Source organism: Fringilla coelebs (assembly GCF_963513975.1).
Source record: "Fringilla coelebs genome assembly, chromosome: 11".
In the NCBI taxonomy this organism is placed as follows: domain Eukaryota; kingdom Metazoa; phylum Chordata; class Aves; order Passeriformes; family Fringillidae; genus Fringilla; species Fringilla coelebs.
Genome location: NC_140037.1, coordinates 18,297,121 through 18,311,099, shown reverse-complemented (window position 1 = coordinate 18,311,099; position 13,979 = coordinate 18,297,121). Strand labels below are relative to the sequence as shown.

Sequence of the window (13,979 nt, the reverse complement as noted above, 5' to 3'; positions counted from 1 at the left end):
TATGGGAAGGGCTCTTTCACTGATATTGACTGCAGAGGGAAATGCCACTGGGACTTGGTGGCACTGAGGGATGAGCCAATTTGCCCCTTGGTCCAGGATGGGTCACAAGTGGGTCACAATGCCCTGCAGAGCTGAGTTTTCTTTCTGATTGTTGCAGGAACCTGTCTGAACCCGTCATGACATACAAGCTCCACAAAGAGCTGGTCCTGGCTGCCAGTAAGTCCCACAGCTTCCCCCCTGATGGTCCCTGGTCCTGCTTTCCTCAGCCAGGGTCCATCAAAATCACTTGGCAGAGTTCTGCCAGCCCAGCTCTGTGGTGCCCCACTGCTTCAGCTGTAGAGAGAGCAGTGCTCTCTTCTCCAAGTGCTTTTCTGTGCAGGGGATGTGGTGCTGGTTGTTCCCTTCCCTCCTTTGCTCCTTCCCTCAGACAGGGTCTGTGGTCTCAGGGGGTCTGGAGAGCCAGAGGATGTCACTCACTTGAAAGCAGCACAAGTCTGCCACAAGAATCATTTCCCTCTAGCATTGATATATTCATTTTAAAACCTGTGAGGGAATGGGGTGTGCTGTTGCCCTCCAGATAAGTAGGTATTCCCTTTAGGTTATGAAATTTGTCCTGGGATGTTGAAAACAGCCCAGAAGGCATTTCTCTGCTGTAGTTGCTGGGATTGTGTCACAGTTGGGACTAACAGAGGTCAGCCAAGAAGCTGCTCTGTGGCTGTCACCTCATTGTCACCACTGCAGATAAGCTGTGGCAGCTGTGAGCCAGTGCCCTGTGAGGGAGACAGGGATGCAGAGAGCATGATGAGGGTCATCACCCTCAGCATGGGAGTGCTGGCATTTGGAAATGTGTGGGATTAGAGCATCCTTCATCCCACTGTGCCTCCAGAAGTCACAGGGAGACTGGGAGGGATGCCCACTTCTTCTTCATGTGTCCCTCTGGAGAATGAATAACACCCATTTTTCTTGGAAAAGGAAATGTTCCACCTCTTGCTGAAGGTGGTCAAGCCCAGGATTTATTAGTTTCAGATCTGGTTAAGCCCATGATGGCTGGGTGTGGGCAGGATATTTATCCTTTCCCTGCCCTCCCTCAGAAACTCGCACCATTGAGCTTCCTAGCCACCCAGACACTATTCTTTTCACACAGAGTATTTTATTGTTTCCTGATTATTTATTCTTCTGAGGGTGACCTATTTGGGTCAGGGACTCAGGTTTATTCCCTGTAGGATATTTTGAGGTGCTGTTCAGTGTCAAAGATCTCTGGGCTCATAGACTCCCAGAGGGAAGCTGTGTGCTGCCAGGTGTGTGGAACAAGGGTGTGAAGGGGAGGACTTGCCCATGCCCAGCCTCTTTGGAGTGTGTCCTTGGGCTCCTTTTCAAGCTTCATTTCTTCCTCTTTCCACTTCATATTGTTTCTCACAGTATTCATCCTGTTTCTTTGAAATCTCACTTCCCTCTGCTCCGTTTTGCTCCCATGCTGCACAAGGAATAGCATCCACAGGTTTCCTTTGGCTTTATATTTCTCTGGTGTATGAAAGTGTTGGGTACAAATTCTTCTTTGTGTTGCTGCTTTCCAGAGTCCGAGAACCTGGATTACAGGCTGGGAGCCATTCATGCACTGGTCTATAAACTGCCTGACAAGAACAGGGAGATGTTAGAACTCCTCATCCAGCACCTTGTCAAGTAAGCAGATGTTTTCCTCTAAAACCCAAGAAAGGGGAATAATGGAATCAGCAGAACGAGCCTTTTTGGGAGGTTGGGTTTGCAAAATTTTTCCCGCCGTAGTCCCCTTGAGAATTTCCATGTGGATTGCACAAAGGGGGTGACTATCCTTGCTGCCCTCTGCATGGAGTGATGCTTCTCTTTCTGGTGGTTCCTGCCATCCCCTTTCAGATAAGCACAGAGAAGGAAATGATTTAAAAATGAAAATACTCTCTGAGAGCAGGGGCTGTAAATCGTGACCCCTCAGAAATTTATTGGTAACCACCATAATGTGCTCCCTAAATTCAGTTCTCTTCCTTCAGAGGGAGGGAAAATTAAAGCCAGAAGTCAGTTCTGGATAAAAAGGATATAGGATTTAAATGATTCCTTTTGTGCATATGTTGTGCAGATAACTTTTGATTGCAGAGTTAAAGAGGAGCTGGGAGTGGGAAGAAATCAAATAAAGATGCTGTCAGCACGTTGCTCTCTCCAGCATCTGTCCAAGCCAAATGTGTGTGTCAGACCTAGAGCCATGTTTGTCACTGCTGAGAAACAAATTCTGAAAGACAATGAAGAAAATTGAATTACTGATTCTTAGTGTATCCTGGGTTTTGGTTTTTTTTGTTGCTTTGGGTTTTTTTCTCCTTAGAATAAGATCTGTTTGGAAAAAAAACAAAGCCAACCAAACTCTGTTCCTCCTTCCCCTGCCCTCTGCAGCGTGTGTGAGCACAGCCGGGAGAATCTGATGTCACCATCCAACATGGGGGTGATCTTCGGGCCCACCCTGATGCGAGCACAGGAGGACACCGTGGCAGCCATGATGAACATCAAGTTCCAAAACATCGTGGTCGAGATCCTGATAGAGCACTTTGGGAAGGTACGGGGCAGCCCCGGAGCAGCTTGGCTGATCCAGCCTGCTCCTGCAGACTGTTGCTGTGGCAACACGGCAGCTCCGGCTCCTTCTGGAGTCTCCTTGGGCTGGCTTTATGTAACACTCTGCTCTGAAAGGCTTCAGGAGGAAGCAAAGAGTAGCAGGTGTGTGTTCCTCAATGTTGTTGTTATCTGGTCCCAGAGGAAGGAGCGAGTCTGGGCATTTTTGCCTTTTCTTTTTAAACAAGGGGAAGCTTTATTGAAAAAAAAACCCTATTGTATGACTGCACATTACAGGGCTTCACTCTTTTCTTTGCTAGACAGGAGCTAGGCCAGAGGAGACTTGGTTTTAATGGGCATAGTCCAAGATGAGACACTGCACAACTGTTAAATCAGTGGAAAACGCCTAGAGCAGACAAGTGTTGAATGGTTGATGAAAGTAATTCAGCTGTGGTTGCGTTCAGATACAGACACAGGGATGGTGTGGAGATGGAATGGGGAGTCTGAGGGAGGTGCTCCCTGGACTGAGGGGGAGTCTGAGGGAGCTGCTGCCTGGGGTGGAGCCTTCAGAGGAGCTGAGGCTGCTGCCCATGTCCCTGGGCCGTGCTCTCACAGGACCAAGAGCCCTGGGGAGCTTCCAGTCTCATCTGCCCTCCATGGATCTGCGCTGGGTATTCATATTTCAGCCTGAGCATCGCCCTTGTGCCCAGCCAGGGTCTGGTTGCTGGGGTGGTGCTGAAGATGCACGTGCAGACAGCAGCTTTGTCATGTGGAGTTCTGCCTTAGGAGAGCAGAATGTTCCACTGTGTCTGTGCTCACACTTGCTCTCAGATACCCGACACCGGCTCAGGAGTGTCGGGTGGCTGGGGGATGACAAGACCTGGGTGTTAATATTGAAAGCTGGAGCAGCCTTTGCATCCAGAGCAGCAGGTCCTGAACAGGGAGCAGATTACTGCCCTGGTAACAGCCCTGGGTTCCAAGGAGTGAGTTGGGTCCTCCAGCTTCTCGCAGCAGGGTCCAAACCTCTCCCGTGGAGCCATTCATTCAGGGATGCTGTTTGCTGTGAGGGGCTGGGGTAGCTCCCAGCATGCAGGGCAGCACGTGGGCAGGGGCAAAGCTCCCTTTGGAAAGGGAAGAGGCAGCCAAAACTGGAACAGCAAGGTTCTTGCAACAGGGATGTGGAGCCACAGCAACCAGGTGGGGACCGCATTGGGGTGTGGGACCAGATGAGGGGGTGGGAGTTGGCTGTGATGCCAAGGATTGAAATGGGATGGAAGAGCTCCGACAGGCTTCTGAGTACCCAGAGCAGAAGCTCCTGGAAACACCAGCCAATTCCTTTGTAGGCTTCTATGAATGCTTGTAATAAGTTCCCACAGAAAAATAGGGACTGGTTTGTGTCTGGGATCTCCCATGCTCGCTCCAGATGAGGCTCTGTGCTCCCCTCCTTACAGCCTGCAGCACAGTCTGAATCAACACACCCTGCCACCTCTGAGAGCTGGCATGACAGCTTTAATTAAACTAGATGTCCTTTTGCTTGCTTTTAATTTCTCCAGCAATAAGGTTAAGTTAGTCACAGTTATTGGATTGAGTTTATAAGTTCAGTGTTGGAGCTGACAGAGTCTTCAGCTCACACATGAGCAAACAGCTCAGATGAGACTTGGAGGAAGAGGGGATGTGGGTTATATGGTGCAATCTGAAGACTCTGAGGACAGAGTAACTATTCATGAAGTGTTTGTGGATAATTGCTGTTTCCACAGCTCATGTTTCAATGCTGTGGTTAAATTAAATAGGTTGATTGTTCTGGAAACACCTTCTTCCCTGTACAAACCTCCTTAAGGTGAGGGTCTGTCAATATCTTTGTACATTTATGTTATTTAACTTGATTTTCAATTAGAAGTAAATCAGAGCCTGCACCCACCTCTTAAACACAGTCATTTGTGGTTGGTTTAGCTTGGGTTTCAGGTGTTGAAAGCAGTATTCTTTGGTACCTGTATAAGTGTCCATGGGGAGCTTAATGTTTCTTTTAAAAGCAGGATTGGATTCTGCTCAGGATAGAAGAATAAGGTTGATATTTCCAAAAAATTTCCTTCCCACAGGCAATCCTTTGCTGATTTAATAATACACAAACTGCTTTTAATTCATGTGCTGCAATGCCACAGCAAGAAAGTACCTCACTAATCCAGACCTTTTTTAGACCAGGGAACGTGTCTTGCCCCTGCCCAGGGCAGAGCCCAGCAGGCAGTCAGCCAGCACCTGCCCTGTGTCACCAAACCCTGAGTGTGGGTTTTTTCCCAGAGTGGGTGTGTAATCTTCCCTCACTGGAGATATTCCAGAACTGTCTGGACACAATCCTGTGCCATTTGCTCCTTAGGGAAGCCCTGCTTGAGCGAGGAGGATGGACCAGATGACCCACTGTGGGCCCTTCCAGCCTGAATTATTCTGTGATTCTGTGTTGTTTCTCCTCTCCTCATGCAGATTGGGCCAGACTGTTGGGAGCAAAGCCTGGCTCTGGCACATGGATTTATCCAAAGCCAGCCAGGCTGGGCCAGAGCAGCCTGACCGTGGGGTGTGGGGAGCTGTCTGCCACTGCCTGCCCTCCCCAGGCACACCCTTGGGACCAAGCAATTTAAACCAGGGACATGTTTTCCTCTCCCATCCCCCATCTCAGTCTCCTAGCCCTGCTCTTTGGCCCAGAGAAGAAAGAATATATTTTTGGTTTGAATTACCAAAATGAGGCACTTAATCAAAGCAGAATGTTACACTTCTTCATGGTAAGATTTTTCTGGGTGATGCAATTAGGCTGTTTTTCCATATCGAAGTGTGGCCCAAGGGTGTGGTGACCCAGCATGCCAGTGGGGTTGGCACAGCTCTCCTCCTCTAGGCTGGAGCCAGGAATGGTCCAGCTCCACATCTCCCAGAGACAGTGCAGCCTCTGGGTTCAGCAGCTCAGGCCACCTCTCCATAGTAACTCAGGCTTAAAAGCCTGATAAAGCTTCAATTAACATCCCTGGGAAGAACACAGGGGCAGCTTTGGGCCTTGATGGGGTGTTTCAACTCTTCAGATGTATTTCTTTTTCAGCTCTTAAAAAAAGCCCTGACATAAATGAGAACCTCTCAATTAATCCCAACTAAATAGGTGCCACGTGACCAGTGAGAAAAGGAGATAAAACTTCTCAGTAGCATTGCTTTTATGCCAGTATTTCATCCCAGGTAATTTCCTGGTGCCAAATGTGTCATTGTAAACCAAGAGCTGAAGGGTTTTAGTGTTAGATCTGGAACAATGCAGGGTTGGTTTGGGTGATTTGGGGATTGTATCTCTGTGACGATGGGAATCTTGCTGTTGGTCAGGAGCTGTCAGCTCCAAAGCCTCCCTCACCTGCTCCAGGGGAATTTGCTTCTACAAATTGTCTGTGTTTGTGATCTTCCTGCTGAGCTGCAGGGACAGTGTCAGTGGTGGGAATGGTGTCAGTGGAGGGGACAGTGTCATTGGTGGCCACCATCACCCTCTGTGCTGGGCTGGGACACATGCAGGGGAGGTGAGGCAGCAGCCCCTTTGTGTCAGGTCACCTGAATGTGTTTCCCTTTCCAGATCTACTCTGGCCCCCCAGAAGACACCACAGCCCCCCCGGTGCCCCCACCCAGGGTGGCTGCCCGGCGGCACAAGCCCATCACCATCTCCAAGCGTCCCCTGAGGGAAAGACCTGTCTTCTTCAATGCCTCTGTGGAGGAGAGTGGAGGTCAGTCTGGCTGTTCCCTGATGCCTTACCTGCTTCTCACCCCTCCTGCTTCCTGTAACACCTTTCCGGGAGCAATGGAGGTAACAGCAGCAGGACTGCACTTTCCAGGTCGTGGACATGGCACGCAATGAGGGCTGCTCAAAAAGAAAGGAAAGTCAAAAACAATCATATATTGGTTGCATCATGTCACAAGTCAGACTTTGTGAGATTTGGGGTTTTCTGCTACCTGCTGCATGCTCCATTAGCTAAACTAAGGCTGGTTCTTAGCACAGGAGAGGCCCACAGGAGAGGTTTTGTGGCATCAGAGGCAAAAAAACTGCATGGAGTGTTGGTGGATGGTAGCCAGGGAGGGTTGTGCTGCAGGAGGCCCAAAGAGGTCTCAAGCTGGCTCAGCTGCTGGCAGTTCCACATCCAGAGCAAGAACTCCAAAGAACTTTTTCAGGATGCAGTGAAGGTATTTTCTAGACCAAGTTCTACTCTAGCATTATCATAACAGCTTCAGCATTTCCTTACAGTCGGCTGGATTAACAGCAAAGGGCACATCACCTTAAAATCATGTTTCTGCACCTAGCTGTCACTGCCGGCTGTGCCCTGATTCCACGGTCACCAAAGAGATGGAAAGTCTCTTTCTCCATTAGTTTTCAGAGCTCTGATGATGTTTAGGTATAAAGTGCACTTTGTGACACTGGCAGAACATGATTGATTCACATTGCTCTTTAAAACTCCCAGACTGCTAATGGAGTTAGGGCTGGCCTTGCATTTTAATGCTTCCTTGACCTGGGAGCAGAAGCATTTGTTCACCTTGGACTGCCCTGAGGCTGCAGGGAGCAGTAGGTCCATAGCAGAGCTCCTGCCTGCTCCTGGGTCTGCAGCACAGCAGCAGGGGTGGGATGAATGGCTTTTGGAGGCACATCAAGTACAGTGCACACCTAACCCCACGGCTCTCTGCCCTCTTGTCTCCACAGCAGAGAGGCTCAGCCAGACCCCCAACGGCAGCGGCGTGGAGGCCCCCAAGCCCCTGCACCGCAGCCGCCTGCCCACGCCCCGGCCAGGGGGGGACGAGCCGGGGCGTGCCCCCGCCGACAGCCGGCCCCAGCCGCGCGCTGAGCCTGAGCTGGGCAAGCTGGGGAAGGGGCTGCAGGATGGAGGGGCCAAGCCAGCTGGCAGGGCAGCCAACGGGGTGGTGACCAGCCCTACCCTGAGGACCGCCACACTGCAGGCCAGGAGACCGGCACCCCGGCCAGGCATCTGTGGCAGAGAGGGTGAGTGTGCGCTGGGGTCTGGCCAGAGCCGGGCAGGGCAAGCCCGAGGTGGCCGAGCCAGCCCTCCCCGGGCCATGTGGTGGCCTCTCACCCTGAGTCCTCTCAATGTAGTTCAGCAGGAATGGCTGGGAATCCAGAACAGCCTAAGGTGTGGGCAGGAGTAAAGTCTGACACTCATTCCTTCTTGACTTGATGCTTAAAGACTTTGAAGGGTTAAGTGAATAGTAAGGTTGGCTGGATCTTGGGGAAGAAAAAAAGCCAAGGAGAGGACAGGTAGTGTCTCTGTCCAGGATGAAAGCTCAGCTGCAGGAATCACCAGTTTGTGCTGTTCCTCTCCCGTTCACAGAGCAGCACAGCTCAGGGTTTAGTTAAGAACACTTTTCATTCTCAGGAAGTATCAGCTTCACAGTCAGCACTGAATTGAGTTTGTCCTTGCAGGTCCAGCTCCAGCCCCTGTTCCCAGTGCCTGGAAAGATTTTTCTGAGACAGGTAGTGTGGGAACTTTCTTTCCCTGGACTCTGTCCCTCTATTCTGGCTGTTGGCCACTGTCAATGGGAGAGTGTTGAGGCAGAGGGACAGAACTAAACCCATGGACCTGTTCAGTGCCCCTTCATAAATATCTGGGCTCTGCCAGAGCTTCCTGCTCAGTGTTTGTTATCTCCATCCCTGCAGGTGACTGTGACAGTGTCCCTAAGCCACGTTCCCATGGTGATAAGCCTGTGATAACGCGTCCCCCTGTGAGACCTCCGGATCCACCGTGCCGGACTCCCATCCCTCCAAAGCTGGAGCAGAGGCCAGATCTGATAGCAGGGACAGCAGAGGAGATGCCCTCATCTGTGTAAGCCAGCAGCCCGTGGAGGGTGCTTGGTGCTGGTGGGGACACTTGGGGTCTCAGTGGCTGGAGCCTGTGGATGTCCCCTTGGCACTGGTGCAAGCGCAGGTTTGAATGTCACTTGGAAAGCTGAGCAGAGGGCACAGCCAGGGAGGGGAGTGGGGCCACAGCGAAGGCATACATGAAGCTCTGGAGCTGCTCAAGCACAGCCCCAGGGCTGAGCCTCGCTCCATCCCCTTCCCTGCAGTTCCTGGGTCGGTGGAGCTGAGCCTCTCCCTGCCTGACCCCAGCAAACCTCTCAAACGAGACACTTTCTGGGGCAGGAGAAGATCCAGCTTGGATCTTCTTAAGAAAACTGTATGGAGTTCAGCTTCATCTCATCCTCAGATTTCTTTCAGATTTTAAGAGAGTCAGAAACCCTGCTGGCTTTAGTGGGAATTAACCTAAAGAAAACAAAAGGTGCCATGAGGGTCCGCTCTGTGCCAGAACTGCCTTAATTCCTTCTCTGGGATAATTTAACTTTTCTTTCTTGAGCATGGGTGGGAGCACATAAACACTGAAGGAAAGACCATAAAGGCATGGATGCACATAGGATTATAGCAAGACCACAGAAATAATGACTGGATGTGGCACACGGTGCTGTGTTCTAGTTGGTGTGATGGTGTTTGGTCAAAGGTTAGTCTCCATGATCTTGGAGATGTTTCCCAGCCAAAATGTTTCCATGATTCCATGGTTCCAAAAGCAGCCCAGCCAAAGCACTGGCAGGTGGTGTGCAGGTGGAGCGAGCACAGAAGGAGCCTGGCTATGCCTTGGCACAAGAACTGTGAATTGAAGGTGATCTCTGCAGTTCTGCCAATGCTGCAGCTCATTCCCCTGGCACAGAGCAGATCTCCTTAGCAAATTGCCAGGTCGAATCAGGAGAGACTTCACCCTGTTTTCTTTGCAGGGTGGCTTCTAGGACCAAGTTCTTTGAGACGGCGTCCCGAAGAACAGGCAGGTAAGGCTGGCACGGGGAAGGTTGCATGTGCAGAGGAGCAGCCCTGCAGCACAGGGTGCTCCCTCTGAGGCAGAGCCAGCACAGACAGCCCCAGCCCCAGGCCTGCCTTGTCTTGTACTCACAAACAGCAGATGGGGCTCAGCTAAAATGCTGAAACTAAATAAAGAGCACAAAGCATAAAATGTGAGTCTAGATACAGACTTGATAAATTAAATCCACCAAGTGAGAATCATCCCTGTGGATCCCTGTTACCACGTGTGTGGATCTGTGTGGTGTAGTGCCCATTGTACTCAGGCTTTGTGGGAAGATCAGGTCATGGGTGAGGTGATGAGGGCTGCTTAGGTCCCAGCAGCTGCCGAGAGAGTATGGCTGGTCCAGCCCAGGGGGTGTGCAGACAGGGAGCTGGGGGGCTATGGGGACAGTGTGGGCAAAGCCCTCAGCTCTGAGTGGCAGCAGATGCCATTTGTGATAATATTTGTTCAAATAAGCCTCAGCTTCCTGCTTTGAAAAGCTGCCAATCTCTGCCCAAGAGAGAGCAGGTTTGTGTGTAAGTCTGAGAACTGCTGCTGCTGCTGGTACTGAGAGAAAACATTTGTGCTATTGCAAAACAGACCCTCCCTGCCCATTACCCAGCCTCGAGGAGCTTGTGGAGCTTAGTTGGTGCTGGCTTCTTGCATTCATTTTTTCTCTATTCTTCTACTTCCTTTTATCCAGTTCTTCATCACCACAAGGCAGGATCCCAAGTGATGAGAGCTGAGGCTAAAGGTACGTGTTTATGACAACAAATCGAATAATAAACTGAAAGCAGACATGAAAGACAAATCGGCACTTAAGGGGTTGTGGGATTCCAGTGGTTCTGCCATTACTGGTGGGTTTGCACTGCTGCACAGAACATCAAGCTTGTTTTCTTCTTCCAGGCTTTGTAAGCACACCTCAGCCCAGCTGGACCCAGGAGACTTTCTGTGCTTGTGACCCAGGAGTCAGAGCTGAGCTTTCCCAGCCCCAGTGCCCTGGAGAGCAGCTATCTTACTGGACGATGATTTCCAAGCCACAAGTGGCTCAAGAAATTAGGAGAGGGAGACCACGACGGAGAGCACATCCTGCCCACACATCTGTGTTGAGCTGTTCCCTGCCCTCCCACCTCTCCTCCCTCTCCTCTCCCATGTGTGCCATGCAGGTGATGGCAGCATGGGCAGAGCTGGGGGACATGGACCACCTGTGGAAGGGACAGTGGAGCCCCTGTTCACCTGCTCACTTTCAGGAAACACACCTTGAAAAGAGTGTTTGGACAGCACAAGGGCTGAGTCCCTCTGTTTGGATACAAGGGCAAAACAGCTGCAGTCCCTGCTTGCCCTGAGAAGCCCCTTCCTTTGTGCTTGTGCCCCTCACTTGGTGAGTGTCAGTGTGTGGGACAGCTGTCCCTGCTAACGCTGCCCATGGTGACAAAAGCTGGGCAGGGATGGAGGAATCACTGTGCTCAGCTCTGTGGGATGTCTCCTCATCTCCTCCTGGACATCCCTGGCCTGGGACACTACACTGACAGAGAGGCTTGGCCAGGGGCCTGAGCCATGGCCACAGCCTTGCCTTGGGATCAGCTCTCAGGCAGCACCCTCGGGTCAGCAGCCTCCAAGGGTGCAGCTGGGGGAAGGGGGCAGAAGGTGCTCCTCCTCTTCCTCCACTGCCTCCTCTTCCATGAGCCACACTCCCCCCAGATCCACTTCTCACAGGCCCACCACGAAGTCTCCATCCTGGGTGATTGTGGTGGCCAGCACAGAGGTGTTGAGGATCTGAAACTCACTGTTTGTGGGTCAAACCCGTTGTTTGTTTTTTTTTAAGAACTGCCCAGTTTCTTGTTTGCTTGTTTATTAATTTCCAGTACAAGATGCCCAGCCTGTCCCTCAGCCATGGCCCTGTGGATGATGCCCATTGGCCCAGGAGGTGTCCCTGGCCAGGACCTCTGTAGCACTAGAGGCTTGTCTGTTGCTCCAGCTGCCACCAGGGCCCAGCTCCAGGGCTGTGCATGGCAGAGAGCTACTTCCCTGCTTCTTCCATCTGCCCAAAGATCACTCCCTTCTTTTGAAAGGTTTTCTTTAGGTGCTGAGAGCATTTGCAAACCAGTGGCCAAACACTCCCACAGCTGCTTCCCAGGTGCTCCATTCCCTCGAGCATGGTGTCCTGCCTGGTGCAGGTCCTTCCCACCTCCTGGCACTTTGCCTCTGTGTGACCTCGTGTCTCTCATTGCTGAATGGCACACAGCTCACGTGTGCCATGTCCATGGTGCTCTCACTCCCCTGGCTTCAGCCGTGCCCCAGCTGCTCCCTCCTTTAGGCCTGGCACATGAAAGTGGCTTTAAAACCAAACCAGCCCTGTGCTGTGGCAGTTGAGGCTGTGCCACAGGCACTGGCAGCCCCTGGGGCTGTGCTGGGCCCCTCCTGCTGCAGCCCCTCACCAGGGGCTCAAGGACAATGCACAGTGGTTCTGATCAGGGCTCTCTGAACAGGAATGGAGCTGAAGCTGGAGCAAGCTGATCTGACCAGCCTGGCAGTGGGGCCACCTGCCTGAAGCACATCACCCCCTGGCCCTGTTGGGGTCTTGGGCTGTGGCTCCCACACAAAAGGCCAGCATTTCCCTGCTGTCTTTCTTGCTTTGGGCTGCTGTTTGGGCATGCCTTGAGCCTGTCCGTTTGGGAAGCTCCTTGGGTTGTGCCGATGCACGTGGCTCTGGAGGTGACATTCTGTGGGAGCAGTGGCTTGCCACATCCTCCTCCTGCTCGTGCCCACTGCCCAGCACAGGCCCCCAGGACAGAGCTGGGCTCCATGGGTAGGGAGAATCCAAGGGTGGCTGGGTTTCAGTCTGACAGTGTGAGCAGTGGGGAGAGGCAGCTTCTTGCAGACTATGTAATGGTGTCCTTTTCAAGTTCTTTGTCACTTGTATGTCTGTGCTGATTTTTCCTGCACCTGTGGGTGCAGCTGAACACTGGGGACCAGCAGTTGGAGCAGTGGGGATGCTGGTTGTGGTGGCAGGGGGCTGTGGGGTCCAGTTCCTGCTGCTGTGGGGCCCAATCCCTGCTGCTGTGAGCACAGTCCCTGCTGCCAGTGGCCCAGGTGTGACAGCTGGGAATGTGGGATCACCCTGTGCAGCATGGCAGCCCCCAGCCTCAGCCCTGGAGCCATTGTGATGTGTACAAGCTTAGGTTACTGCAAGTGTTTATAAAGTTTCCATGAAGTGAACCAACCCTGTCGGTGTGTTTTGTTCCCCTTCACCCTGGGCCCAGGCTCTGCCCCCACTGCCGCCCCCTCTGCAGGCAGGCCCTGCTGTGGGCGCCCAGCCCTGTGCCCTGGGGAGGCCACACAGGGCTGTGTCCATGGGATTGGGAGTGCCCCACTCTGTGTTTGCAGTCCCCAAACCTGGTTTTCTGCATTTTTCTGACTGGAGAAGCTGCCCTGCCAAGGTGGAATATTCCTGTGCTGCCGCAGTGCCTGGACAGTGTCCTGTGCCGTGGGTCACTGAGACGCAGTTTTCCTGTGACCACCAACGGCTTCTTTCAATCTATCCAGCACTCTTTTCTCCTCCTCACATCTGTTTTCCCCCTCCTTTTGACTCTGACATTGCACACCAGTGTTTGCTTTTCAGGCCTCTTGCTTTTCTTTAGCAGCAAGCCCTCTCCCAGGAGAGAACAGCTCCTCTCTCTGACACGGCAATCTCACAGCCGCCTTTGGAGCCCGGATTTCTGGAGAAGCCTGACAGAGGTCACCACTCCAGAGGGTGTTCCTGGGGGCCCAGGGACAGCCAAGCTGCCTCCACAGCCACAAGAGTCCCCAGCTGGAGAAGGAGAGCATTCCCACCCACACCCTGCTCAGGGCTGCTCGGTGGTTTTGGGATCCTCCTGCAATTATTTTGTGTGGGCCTGGCCTGCTCCTGCAGGCCCTTGGTGCGGCACGGGCCAGGTTTGCCAGGCCAGGTTTGTCAGCCCCAAGAGGTCTGTGCCAGGCCAGGTTTGCCAGGCCAGGTTTGTCAGCTCTGAAAGGTCTGTGCCAGGCCAGGTTTGCCATCCCCAAGAGGTCTGTGCCAGGCCAAGTTTGCCAGGCCAGGTTTGCCAGCCCCGAGATGTCTGTGCCGTGCCCTGGCTCCGGGCCGAGGCAGCCAGAGCACTCCCGGGGCTGGCATGGACACAATGCACCAGAAGCAGCAGCTGGAGGGTTTTTTCTGCTTGTTTTTTCTGGCTTCTTGTTTCTCTCAAAAGTTTCCTTGTGGGTCTGTAACTTTTCCAGGGCTGGGTGCATTCAAAGCAGCAGAGTTTGGGGAACCAAACTGTTTCCTTTCCTCACTAGGCCTTGTATAAAGTGTTCGTGAACTGGAGCAAGCATTGAGGCACTGCCCCAATAATCCTTGTCTGCCAACCCACAGGTGCCTGGCTTGCTTTCTTACAGAAAACATTTGGATTTAATATGAGCAAGAAAATTATTTTCCAGCACAAGTAAAACCTTTCAGGTTTTTATAGAGAGAAGATAACAAAACAAGCAGTTCCAAACCTTGAGCCCGAGCCTCAGTGAGTTCTTCCCAGAGAAAGATTTGAAAAGGCC

The 13,979-nt window shown here is 52.3% G+C and overlaps 1 protein-coding gene across 2 annotated transcripts in view; it reads left to right on the top strand.

Moving 5' to 3' along the window:
* OPHN1 (oligophrenin 1) overlaps positions 1-12,615 on the top strand; it is a 50,163-nt gene extending 37,548 nt beyond the window's left edge. The window contains exons 16-25 of one of the 2 annotated variants that reach the window (XM_084212829.1): positions 158-216; positions 1,575-1,680; positions 2,416-2,575; positions 6,158-6,305; positions 7,271-7,567; positions 8,006-8,056; positions 8,240-8,405; positions 9,346-9,396; positions 10,111-10,161; positions 10,314-12,615. In XM_084212829.1, coding sequence (XP_084068955.1) covers positions 158-216; positions 1,575-1,680; positions 2,416-2,575; positions 6,158-6,305; positions 7,271-7,567; positions 8,006-8,056; positions 8,240-8,405; positions 9,346-9,396; positions 10,111-10,153 — 1,081 coding nt within the window. In that variant the 3' untranslated portion in view covers positions 10,154-10,161; positions 10,314-12,615. The remainder of the gene's footprint in view (positions 1-157; positions 217-1,574; positions 1,681-2,415; positions 2,576-6,157; positions 6,306-7,270; positions 7,568-8,005; positions 8,057-8,239; positions 8,406-9,345; positions 9,397-10,110; positions 10,162-10,313) is intronic. The other variant, XM_084212830.1, reaches the window with a different exon arrangement.
* Positions 12,616-13,979: the final 1,364 nt, after the last annotated feature.